Source organism: Protopterus annectens, chromosome 1.part0 (assembly GCF_019279795.1).
Source record: "Protopterus annectens isolate FY-2018-M chromosome 1.part0, PAN1.0, whole genome shotgun sequence".
Taxonomy (NCBI): Eukaryota; Metazoa; Chordata; order Ceratodontiformes; family Protopteridae; genus Protopterus; species Protopterus annectens.
In genome coordinates this window covers 1,306,575,541-1,306,588,936 of record NC_056725.1, presented here as the reverse complement: position 1 = coordinate 1,306,588,936, position 13,396 = coordinate 1,306,575,541, and the positions used below count along the sequence as shown (strand labels likewise).

The window sequence follows — 13,396 nt, the reverse complement described above, 5'->3', positions numbered from 1 at the left end:
GACTATGAAGGTGTGAATCCGTCCCCACATCTGCATGATACTGATGTGCTCCTGTGCATCCTTGGGTGTCCATGTGGCTTGCACTTCATGGACACAGCTCCCCAGGCCAAGTTGGACAAATCTGGACTTATTGTAATGGCACAGGAGGGGAGAACAAAACTCTGGATTGATACTCCACTGTTGTATCCACCACTTTAATTCTTGTCTGATGAAAGGCAGCACCGGCAAATGGAATTCTAGAGAATTAAGGTCTTGGGTCCAACAATGTTGGGCATACTATTGAATTCTTCTCATGTGAAGACTGGCTAGTGAGAATCATGGACTCTCTCAGGCCAATAATTTAAGAATTTTCATGAATGGGCAACTCTCTTTTTGGGGGAAGTCTATCAGAAACACCATCTGGTAAGACAAGACCTTGTCCCAGGCAGAAACTCCATTGTCCTGTAGTCTAAGTACCCCCAGAAAGAGGACTCTTTGAAAGGGTGTCAGACAAAACTTTAGGAGGTTCAACTTGAACCCTAGATGGGGGGGGGTAAGGTTTTGACTTTCTTTGGTAATTCCAGATAACCTGGACACCTGGATATAGACTTCAGATACAGAAAGATGGGAATGCCCAGAGCAAGGCATTTGGTAAACACTCAAGGTGCAGTAGATAGGACAAAGGGCAATACAACAAACCAGACACAAGAAATTTCCAATATCTCCTGAAGTGATGAGCAACGGGGATAAGATGATGGGTATCCTTCAAGTCCAAGGTCACCGTGAAGAAGTTGGTTGGCAACAGATGAAGGACTGTTTGTAGGGTGAGCATTGTGAACTTGGGAACCTTGACAAATGTATTAATAAAAGAAGGGCCCAACACTGGCCTCAGTAACTGCTCTTTTTTGGGAACCATGAAAATTCTGGAGTAGAAACCTGTCATCCTTTCCGGAGGAGGGACTGATTCTATAACCCCCGAGTACAGCATTTGCTGAAGAATAGGAGGAAATGACAGCCTGGTTCAGCAGATAAGTGGGGAAACTCCCCTGAAATGGAGATGGGTGTTATTTCCACTTTCGTCTGTAACCCCTGCCAACAATGTTTCTGACCCATTTGTCAGAAGCCACTGATGGCTAGGCTGCCTTCATCAGAGATAACTTGAGAGATTAGGCACCTAACGGAGGCCTTGATAAAGGCCGGAGTAGCACCTTGGTATAGTCTTGTTAGTCCACTGGAGGGAGAATGTATCTCTTTTAGGAAAGAAATTGTCCAAGTCGCACACAAAGGGTTCGTCATCTTGCCATTTCCTTTTTATTGCTTTGGTTCTTGTTCAGCTGGGATTTCTGTTTTGTTAGGCTGGTGAAAGTTAACTTGATTAGAAGTGGAGAACTTTGGAATATGAAACCTTTTTGATACCACTTGTATCCGTTTTACCTCTTATCCCAGTGTTTAAGGATCTGATTAGCTGCTGTACCAAACACATGGCTCAACTAAAGAGGAGCGTTCAAAATCCCATTTTTTAACTCTTCAGAAAATGTCTGGGAGTGCAACCAGGCATACCTTCTAATTACCACTGACAATGCTGCATTTCTAAAAATAGTATTACCTGCATCCAGGGCATGTTTTGACACATCAGAAACATTGGAAACTATCTTTTAACATAAACCTTTTGCGCTGCAGGAAATAATGTAGCAAATTCGTCTATTCTAAACCGTACATTCAACTCTGCATAAATTTTCCACGTAAAATGCTGGTAGTTATAACACTTTAAAAGCTACTTTGCTGGACTGTACCACCTTCTTTCCCTGAGATTATAACCACTTACCTAGTTTGTCTTGAGGGACAGGGTTTGAAGAAGACATGGTCTTTTTAATGACAGAAGTCACTGGGAATACAGAAGCAGGGTCTGCAGACAAAGTAATTTGGGCAGAGTGTACCCTAAATTTTAGGCAAAGTCTTAATAAGCAGAGGAGAACTACAAGCTTCTTGAAGACATCATCGTATGTTGGGATCAATGGAGGAATAGTCTCCATGTCCAGGGCCTCATCCTCCAAGAGATCATAAATTCTATTAATGTCTGGGGCAGTCAATTGCTCCTAGTCAAATTCATCTCTAAATCTAGTCAGCATTTGGACAACTGTACCTGTTCATCGTTACAGAAAACTGACTGATGCAACTCGTACAGGTCAGAGTCCTCAGACACAGCATCCCCTTCAAAAAGGGAATCCTTTTAGCAGATTGACCAGAGGTCGTGTCAGTGTTACTCGTAGCCTAGGTATTCACCCTGTAATCAACCACTATCTCAGGTGGGAAACCAGTCCAGAACTGCTATCTCACCACATGATTGGTGTTCTGTCTCTCTCTAGCATACACTACACTAGTGGTAGAGTCCGGATTGGGGGGTGGATCTTTCAGTACTGGCAACAGATTCTGCACCCAAAGGGTTTGGTTCTCCCATACCTGAGGCAAGTAATAGTATAGCTGAGGATGATTTGTCTGACCCTCCTGTGACACTAAAGCCATACCAGGGGACCTGGAGGAAAAAGGTGAGTGGTTGTATGGCCTGCCTGAAGCTTAGGCTACTGTGGAGTTGCAAGTCATAGGTTAAGGCATATTTTTTTCTATTCTTTCATTTTTAGGTACAAAAATGAAGGTAATGGTGGAGAGGGCCATTCCTGGATCCTTCAAAACACTGGACAAAAAACAAACCAGATCAATACAAAGCAGTGGTTGCATGGTTAGCCCAGTACCAAATGGAAAAGAAATTCCACAAAATTCCCTCTAAATAGCGAACTGAAGTCTTTCTTTAGAGAAACTATACTGAATACTGTACTATGGGGAAAGATAGCAATATCAGTAACCCAGCACAACAAACACATCACATTGACCCCCCAATATAAATAAATAAAGGCTATTTTTAGCTGATCATAAATACAAACTGCCTAATATAGCCATATGCAAGGAAATGTCACACATACAAAATGGCACCAAAACTGGGATTTAAAACACACAGTTTGTATTAAATATTGTATACGTACTGATATAATGTCACACCTTCATGCAGCTCGAACTGTGAGGCCAAATACTGTTTGTATTCGTCATTGAGTCCTGCACCTCTGGGTCTTTGACCCACCACAGTAGTGCCCAAATCAGCTTTCTTAGGAGTGTGTCAGTCATATGCTTTCTCTAAGTCCAGGAATGCCCAGTTGTACTCTTTCCTCAGCTCTATCTTCTTCTCAACTATCTGTCTGCTTGAGGATGCTGCGTACCCCAGTAGATGTACAAAGTGGTTGCTCTATACAAATCTTCCTGTTTAAGGCACCATGTAGAGACAGTGCTGCTGCCTACAGCTCCATTCATTGGTGAGTTTGAGATGGGTACACTCGGGATGTTTTTTGGAGCTGGGAAGAACCCACAGAGACGCAGGGAGAACATACAAACTCCAAACGGGCATTTGCCGGAGATCTGGATTGAACCTTGTGCAGTATGCCATCAAATTATATACACTTTGTAAAAAAAAAAAAAAAAAAAAAAAAAGTTGTCATTTGATCAAAACTAAACATTACACATGTGTATTTTTTTTTTTTTTTGTAACATGCTCTATCTACACTGGCTTGCTTTTACATGGCTAATATCTGTGGGGACAAAATTCAGAGATGTGATGCGCTGGAGGCCTGAGGTTGAAGTAGCCATCTCGGGTTTGCTTTGTATCTAAAAGATTCATAATGAAATTTCAAAGGGATAACTGAAATGTTCTTTCAAAGACAGGCCCCAACGGCTTTAATTCATATTTCTTTACTGTTAGACTGACTTTTTGCATTATACTCTGCTCAGTGTGCTGAGTACAGTAACGGCTTAGAAAAGTTATTAAGCCAGTTGCCATTATGTCAGAAATAAAAATCCTCTATTTTAACAGAACAAACTCTTTATTCACAGTGTGCAGTATATAATGCACCAAGTGCTTAAGCCTCAAATAAAGTGGGTCAGATTTAGCAAAGGGCTGCACTGAAATGTCCAAGGCCGAAATAGCTGTATACTGATTTATTTATTTTTTTTATTTTTTGTAGCTGATCATTCTGTTACTCCATGACAATTTCCTAATGAATTCTCAAAATGGGACAGGGATATGACCTTTTATCATTGCTCACTGCCACAGTGTGATATTTTGCATACCTGGTTACTATATGGATTGCTTGTTTAAATGTCTGCTCAGTGTGCAGAATAGAGCAGTGACCTGTAATACTTTTTTGCTGACTTGTCTTTAAGATCAGAAGTAAAATCTCATTTCCCAGAAAAAATATGTATTTTTTTTTCAGTTTTAACACTCCATGCATACAGTGCCATCCTTCAAACTGTGTAAAATTGTGGAGTCCATTTCTGAGGTGCTGCAGTGGTAGCCCTTAAGGTTAGAACTACAGACTTGGTTGTATTTTGTAGGCGAGTAGTCTGTTATTACCTGAAAGCTTTATAATAGTCCCAAAGAGAGAAGCTTTGCAGCCTTTCAAAGATGGGCCACGATAGTGGTAGTTTGTGTTTACAGCTACAGTCTGATATTTTGCATTATACTGTCTGTTAATTGTGATGTTCTTCATCTCACATTGCTGCAGTCCTTACACTTGGGTAGTCCACTGTCCTCGGTCGGCCCGAATATCAAAGTATAAGGCTGACGTCGGTCAAGGCGCATTAGACTGACATCAGGACGTCAGGGTACAAATGTGCATGACCGACGTCATATCCTCAGTCTTTTTTGCCGCATGGTCCGATGCAGAAGCAGCGTTGCAAGTGCCGTTCGGCGTTCTGAAATTTTTCGAATTCGGAGTTTCAGACCGAGTCAAAGTTGGCTAAGTACCGCGTTGGGGAATATTTTAGTTTTTTCTTGCCTCAGTGGTTTACCGGATGTCAGAAAAAGTGAATAACTGTATTTCTTGTGGGAAACAGATACCGCATAGAGATTATCATTCTTTGTGTATTCCTTGTTTGGGGCCTGAGCACGACGTTGTTGGGTGTCGCTTTTGTGCTAGGTTTAATAAGCGCACTATTGCGAAGGTTAGATTGTGCCAGGTTAGTCTTGGAAGCGGTGCAATTATAATATGCCGCCGGATGCTCCGGCGCTTCTTCAAGAAGCGCAAAGACAAAGCAGCTAAGCCCAGACAGAAGAGCCGTCCGTGCGGACGCCGGTTCTTTGGAGGTGTCGGTGGAACCGGGGGTTCCGCCGGAGGTTTCTCTGGAGTCCCAGGGGGAGACTTTGTTATTGCAGGATGTGGCCTCTCTGGAGGCAGGTCAGGCTGAAGGGGCTTCTCAGGTTACTGTACTCCCCTCCCTTCCTAGGGTGGTTAGGCCCTCTCCTTCTGTTTCCAAGGCTTCTCCCAGAGGCAGGCCAGGTTTAGCTTCTGTTGGTGTCACTCCTAGTTCATCAGGATCTGTGCCTAAGAAGCACATGCTTAAAATGGCAGAAGATTTAATTACTTTAATTAGAGGTTCTTTGCCCCCTCCTGATAAGAGGCCTAGGGTGGAACCAGAGTTGGGGAGTTTTGAGCAGGCTTCGGATGTTTCAGAGTCTTCGGCTGAAGACTTGCAGGAGTATTCTCCTTATTCTGATTCTGATGTGGATGATTCTACTCCTTCTGCTTCTCCTCCAGAGGATTTTTCTTTTTCAGAGACTCTTCATTCCATGAGGGAACATTTTAAGTGGGAAGGTCAGGACTTCTTTGATTCCAGGAAAAGGCTTAGGGAATTTTTGTTTTTACCCCAGCATAGGCCTTTGGCTATACCTCCTGTTCTGGATGTTGTGGAAGATGTGTTTGCAGAGGCTGCTCTTAATCCTGATTCTTTGCCTCCTGCTCCTGTTAAACCGGATAGGTATTACAGGGTGCCTGAAGCTCATAAATATCTAAGAGTCCTAGGGCGGACCCAGAAACTGTTAGTCAAGGGCCTAAGGGTGTCAAGGCTTCTGTTGTAAAAATCCGGTTCCTCCAGATAAAGAGGCCAGGGCTTTGGATAGATGGGGAAAGAAAGTCTATACTTCTTCCACCTTAGCTATGAGGGCTTTGAATTGCCAGTTTCATATGTTGAAATACCAAAACTATCTACTTTCTCAATTGAAGTCTAAGGTAGATGCTCTGGCGGAAGGTATTGAGTGTAAGGAATTACAGGATTTGGTACATGTTTCTGAACAGGTGGGTAAGCATTCTTTGCAATGTGGTTTTGATGCTGTACAGGCCTCGTCTAGGGTGGCTGCCACTGGGTCAGTTCTTCGCAGACACGCCTGGCTGAGGGATCAGAATTTATCTGACCATGTTAAGACAAGGATTTTAGATGCTCCTTTACAGTCTGATGTGTTGTTTGGTTCACCTGTGGAGGCAGTCTTAAAGAAAATGGAAGACAAGGCTAAGTCTATGCAGACTGTTAAAGATTTTTTGCAGGTTCAGCCTCCAAAGTTTAGTAGGAATTGGCCTACCAAGGGGTGGACGTATCCTTCTTATGATTCCCAGTCTAGGGGTAGATCTAGACGTGGTAGGGGCAGAGCTCAGGGCTCTTTCAGGCCTAGAACAGGGAGTTCACCTGCACAGTCTTCGGGTGAGGGCAGGGGTCAGTCCTTTCGTAAACAGGCCCAATGACCTACCTTTTCAGCTGCCAGAGCCTTCTCGTCTGGCAGCACCTTTGGGAGGAAGGTTGGCACTTTTCAAGGAAAATTGGAGTTTAATTACCCAAGACAGATGGGTATTGGATATCATACACCAAGGTTACAAGTTTTATTTCCATACCTTGCCTCCTTTCAAAGGCATGCCAGACGTTCCTCCTCAACAAAGAATAGAGGCTCACAAACAAATTTCTCTGCTACTTCAAATAGGGGCCATACAGCCGGTCCCTCTGCCAGAAGTGGGCCTAGGATTTTATTCTCGCCTGTTCCTAGTACCAAAGAAGGGGAACACGTGGAGACCAATTTTGGATTTATCTATCCTCAACACTTATCTGGACATTCCCAAGTTCAAAATGTTGACGTTACAACAGCTTTTACCTCTGCTGGGCAAAGATCACTGGATGGTAACTCTGGATCTCAAGGAGGCTTACCTTCATGTTCCTATCAGACTAAGTTGCAGGAAGTATCTGCGTTTCGGGCTGGGACTTCTCATTATCAGTTCTCTGCATTGCCCTTTGGCTTATCTACTGCGCCCAGAGTGTTCACGAAAGTTCTGGCTCCAGTGATAGCTTTCTTCAGGCTAAAAGGAATACAGATTTATCCTTATTTGGACGATTGCCTGATTCTGGCTCAAGAAAGGGACGAACTTCTTCATCATTTGCAATATGTGATAGCAGTGCTAAGATGCCTGGGGTATTCTGTGAATGAAATAAAGTCTAGTCTAGTACCCTCTCAGGACATGTGCTTTCTGGGTGTAAGACTGGATACAGCATCCCAGATGGCCTTTTTGACCCCGGACAAACAAAAGAATCTTTCCCTTTACTTCCATCAATTGTCTCATCAGTCCAGGCTGACTGCAAGGACAGTCCTTCAAGCCTTGGGGTTCATGGCATCTTGTATTCTGGTGCTTCCCAATGCCAAACTGCATATGTGGAAGCTGCAATGGTATCTCAAAAATGTATGGACACAGCACTGCCAGGATATGGACACTGTCATTCAGATAATACCTTGCATTCAAAAGGAATTTTTGTGGTGGGCTCAGGAATGTCACCTAAACAAGGGACTCTCTGTGACCCGGCCAGAGGCGAGTCAGATTCTAACGACAGATGCCTCAGACAAAGCTTGGGGAGCTCATCTAAATGGAAAGTGGATACAAGACACGTGGCCTGCCAGACTACAACATCTACATATCAACTTGAAGGAGATGTTAGCAGTCCAATTTGCATTAATAGCTTTCAAGGATTTACTTCTTCCAGGGCAGGTGTTGATTCTAACAGACAACACAACTGTCATGTGGTACATCAACAAGCAAGGGGAACACATTCTTATCCTCTATGCAGGCAAGCAATGATTTTGTGGGAGACTGCTCTCAGTTTACAGCTACATCTTCAGGCAAGGTTTCTGCCGGGAGCACAGAACTCCTTAGCAGATGCGTTGAGCAGACGAATTATGGATCCCCACGAGTGGAAATTGGATCCTCATGTATTTCAGAAATTGACAGTGTCATGGGGAACTCCAGACATAGATCTGTTCGCTTCTCCACTAAACTACCAGCTGCCAAAGTTTTGCAGAAAAGGTTTCATCCCACAGCCTGGAAAGTGGATGCTCTTTCTTTCAATTGGAGCAATCTTCATGTGTATGCCTTTCCACCTCTGCCTCTCCTCCCAAAGGTACTCCTAAAGGTCAGACAGGACAAGCCAAGGATGATTTTAATAGCTCCAGATTGGCCTCGACAGCACTGGTACCCTTTACTGAGAAGTCTGGTACGGGAGCCTCCATGGCCTTTGCCTTGATTCCACACCTGCTGTCTCAGGAGAACAGTCATTTACTCAATGTCAAACTTCACTCTCTTCCCCTAACAGCCTGGCATATTCTGTTTTGAACCCTGGAGGGTCTCTACTTCCACAGCAAGTTTTGAATGTTATTTTGGAAGCCAGAAGGCCTAGTACAAGGAAAGTGTACGCAGATAAATGGAAGAGATTTTTATTTTGGAGTACAGCAAAGGAATTTGATGTTTCTGAGCCTAATTTAAGTGTGGCTCTTCAATATCTTACTGAGTTACTGGACAAAGGTTTGTCCTTCTCTTCTATTAAGGTTCATGCTGCAGCAATTTCGGCTCACTATGATTGTGACCCACCATTGTTCTCTCATCCTTTGTTCAAGCAATTTCTTAGAGGGGCAAAGAATATAAGACCCCCACGTAGAGCTCCTACTCCTGCTTGGGATCTCAATTTTGTGTTGGAGAAACTCCCTCTACAACCTTTTGAGCCTGCAGCTACTGCCGAGTTGAAATATTTATCATGGAAGACTGCTTTTTTGTTGGCCATTACCTCTGCAAGAAGGGTTTCTGAATTACAGGCCCTTATGTCAGTTGAGCCTTTCTTAATTTTTCATAAGGATAGGGTATCTTTGCGTACTAATCCTTCCTTTATGCCTAAAGTGGTTTCTAGTGTGGCTTTAAACCAGACTATTCATTTGCCTACTTTTTATGCAAATCCCCAAAATAAAGGGGAAAAGATTTTGCACACTTTAGATGTACACAGGCAGTTGCGATATTATTTGAGCAGAACTAAAGGGTTCAGGCAGTCTCAGCAGTTATTTGTTTCTTTTGCTTTGAGTTCTCAGGGCAAGCCTGTGTCAAAACAAACTATTTCTAAGTGGATTGGGTTTTGCATTGCTTTCTGTTATTCCCATCATGGTAAGGAGATTCCAGCTGGGATTAGGCCTCATTCCACTAGGGCTACTGCCACTTCGACAGCTTTTTAAAGGGGGGTGGCAACTAAGGATATTTTGGAGGCAGCTACTTGGAGTTCAGTGCATACTTTCTCTAAGCATTATCACCTTCCACTTTACTCTAAATCTAGGGCTGGTTTTGCCACTGCTATTTTACAGGGCATTTTGGCAGCTCCTGCTGCTTTATAGTTTTGCCATCCTCCCTTACCTCTGCTTTGGGATTCTACCCAAGTGTAAGGACTGCAGCAATGTGAGATGAAGAACATAGTACAGTTTTGTACCTACCATAAATGTAGATGTTCAAGATCCACATTGCTGCAGTCCAATTTACCCTCCCTCCTTCCCCTCTGTAGTTAGAGGCGGTTGTGTGGGTTGGGTTGTAAATATTGTAGTTATTGTATATATTGTACATATTATTAGTGCAAGGGTGGTTGGTTGGTTGTTTGCTGTCTTTTGGTTTTGACCTTTCTTTTGGGGTCTTCTGACATCTGGGGCAAGAAAAGACTGAGGATATGACGTCGGTCATGCGCATTTGTATTCTGACGTCCTGATGTCAGTCTAATGCGCCTTGACCGACGTCAGCCTTATACTTTGATATTCAGGCCGACCGAGGACAGCGGACTACCCAAGTGTAAGGACTGCAGCAATGTGGATCTTCGAACATCTACATTTATGGTAGGTACAAAACTGTACTTTGTATAGAGTAGAAGTTTAGTACATTGTGTGCAGTATTGGCTCAGAATGCTTCTTTACGGAGTTATTATATCCCATGCAGGAGTACTCTATATTTTATTTGGCAGCATGTCATAGTTAACTTGCCAATAGTGTCAAATTTGTCAGAAGGCTACACTGAAAATCCTAATGTTCGAATAAAAATCTTAGGGTTAAAATACGAGTTTGGTGTGTTTTTGTAGCTGGTCCTCCAGATACCCAGAAAATCTCAAAGGGAGACTAAGATATGGTCTTTTAGAGACTGCATTCCTATTTTAGAGGAGTCAGTGCTATAGTTTGACATTCCCAGTACCATTTAGGACCTTTGTTTTCAACTTTGATATGCAGAACACATTAATGTCTAAAGTCATGCTTTAGTTAGGAGGAGTTAGATCAGAAGGAAAAGTTCTTTAGATTGCCAAGAAAGTTATTATTTTCAGTAGCAACACGTCAAAACTATGATAGGCATGTTACTCTTGTCTCAGTGAGGTTTGGCAAGTTTTCCAAGTGTCTTACAACTAAACACACAGTTATTGGCCTGTGAGATTCCTAATAAAAATCTGTAAGGAAAATTGAGATGCATCCTTTCACAGATAGGAAACTTTACTGCTGTAGTCTTCATTATGTTCATTTTAATTTGTGTATTGTATTGAGCTGGGTTCACTAATTGCCTAGAATATCTCATTACATCAGAAGTAAAAAGTATTGTTTTGTCCTGAAAACCGTTTTCACTGAACTTGTGCTCCCCCATGCAACAAGTTGTGTTGCATCAGGGTAAAATGTTTATATCCATACAGCTAGCATCACCAGCTAAGTACAGTCTGCAATTGATGCTAATGATACATTCTGAGAAATTTGCTGTAATACTTTTGTGGTTACAGAGATGGTCTTTTTGTTGCTCGGTGCCATCACCAGTCTTGGATAGCTATTTGGGTGCTTAAGGTTTGCTACTTGATTTACAGTAAGCATAAATAAGTTGCATTTTTTCAGGCTAAAACTCCTGAATATTGTCATTGTTTGGTGTTATGAAATTTGTACTTTTTTTTCCCTCAGAAGATGATATTTTCTAAAGTTTTGTATAAATGCATGTTTGAGATTATTTTGTCTAGAAGCTATCTGGCTTTGCAGAACAAAATGAGTGCAGGATTATCCAGGGGTTATTTTCTTATAGATTCATAGGTGTGGGCTAATGGCCCTGGAGCCGTTACAAGCCTAGCCCATAGGATTACCCTGGCATTCTACCACTCAACATTAGTTCTCAGTGCTTCTGTCGAATAGAGCCGTTGAAGTGATCCCCAGGGTCAATTTTCTGTTTCCCATCCACTCATAAAGATCTCTCTTGAAGAGGGCCAGTGAAGTGGTCTGTTTGACTTGTATGAGAAGTCGATTTCATAGTTATGAACCTGTCCCCTCCAGCATGTTTTGTTGATTATGGTAATGAGGTTGAGGTCTCTGGAGCATGTGGTGCAGAGGGATTGGGATTTCTTTAAATGTAGCGTTTCTAACAGAGCTGGGTCTGACATGGCTTTGTAAGTCAAGCAGAGATAGCCTCTAAGTAAGTGATATGAGACCGAGAATAGTTGGATTTTTTTGAGTCTGTGCATATAGAACAAGTGTTTAAGGCCTAGGATCCTCTTGTGAGGTACTTTTGCGGCCTCTCCAGTTGTTGCAGGTGTCTAGTGAGGTACATGCTAAATGGGGCATTGTACTTGATTGGCCTAATGAGGGAAGAGTAGAGGGAGACTACCTCTTTCTTTCTGGATGCTAAACCCTTAGTAATGAGATGTGTCACATAAAAGGACTTTCTGACAACAGTGGCAGTGTGGTGCTCAAAAGAGAAGTTGTTGTCAGCCTGTGTTCTCAGATTTCTTAAAACACCTTCTGTGTTAAGTGGACTACCATCGCTGTGGTAATTCATGGGAAACAAGTTTTTCCCCAAAGGGGATGACCACACATTTTTTGGCATTGAGCTCAAGGCCCTGGCTCTTAAAAATGTCTTAATATTTTCATGCAGTAGCGAGGTTAATCTGAATTCCACCCTAGCTTCAAATAACAGACTAGCATTTGGAAATTTACACAGTTTTATAAAACTACAGCTAATAACAAATTTACAATTTTCATTTCTTTTTTATAGTAAAATAAAAGTTGTCAAGACAAATAAGTTTTTGGTGATTCTAATCCTGAAGTGTATGTATTTCTGTAAAAAAAAAAAAAAAGTAGAAAAATGTACAGCAGGTAAGGGGTTAATAACCTTTGGGTGAAAATGGGGCAGCCTAAGCTGAAGCACAACTGTTTGCAAGTATCTTGTAAATCCAGAATGCAGTTATTTATGATGATATCATAATTTTGGTTCTTGATTTGACTTGAGCTTTTTTCTTTTTTTAGGTACATTAATTATGGCAACATTTTTAGCTCCAGTAATTCAAGATAACCCGTTAGGATGGGGACCTTGTGCTGTTCCAGAACAGTTCAAAGATATGCCTTATCAGCCATTCAGCAAAGGAGACCGTCTTGGAAAGGTAATGAACTGAGATCACTTTTTATTTGGCCATACTGAACTTAAGTAGCTAGTAGCAGAATAGCAGTGTATGGAGAAAGCTTTCTGCTTGTGGTGAGAAAACATTGTATAGCTTTGTAATGGAAGTATTAATCTTCTACATGTGGGCTTTCTGGCTGGGTATCTGTCTGCCTGTCTCTCCGTTATGGACTGCGTTAGTCCAACTGGGGTAAGTGTCCTCCCTTCAGAGGAGACCAGAGGTGGTATTTATACCACAAGGGAGTAATTTGGCCAGGACATCAGGAAGCTTCCCCATTTCTTTTTGGTAGGTGCCTTGGGATCTTTAACATGCACCTGAGGTATCACCCGCTCAAGCAGATGGGCATCATTTTAACATTTTGTCTAAAAGACGACTCACTATGTGGTATGTCACCTCCCTTATGCTACATTGTATTGTCAGCAGTCCATCTACCTGGTCTGAGAATAGTCTACAACCTTGTGCACCAAAGGCGAGTGTGCTGCTTGCTGCACCATTGACACTGCTTATGTAAATGTAAATTTGTGTGGTCTTTGTTTTGTGCCAAGGAGACTGTCAATCTTCAATGGCAGGGGGGGTTCATACACTCAAAAGGTTTACTGTACAGAGAATGAACTCCTGAAAGATGGCTAGAGGGAGATGTCGTATAGCAGTTTGTGGTAACAAGGGCCTACTGACTAGTCTGTGATGCTCCTTGTCAGGCCAAAATAGCATAATGCATGCAAAAAGAAGGCTTATGCAGAATTTCTATTGGGTCAAAATGGGAATCTCAATAAGGTGATGATAACTGCTTTTCCAG

At 42.4% G+C, this 13,396-nt stretch overlaps 1 protein-coding gene across 1 annotated transcript in view; it reads left to right on the top strand.

Annotated features, from left to right (window-relative positions):
- EIF3D (eukaryotic translation initiation factor 3 subunit D) overlaps nt 1-13,396 on the top strand; it is a 1,307,751-nt gene that overhangs the window by 124,962 nt on the left and 1,169,393 nt on the right. The window contains 1 exon segment of the mRNA XM_044070941.1: nt 12,449-12,582. Coding sequence (XP_043926876.1) covers nt 12,460-12,582 — 123 coding nt within the window. The 5' untranslated portion in view covers nt 12,449-12,459.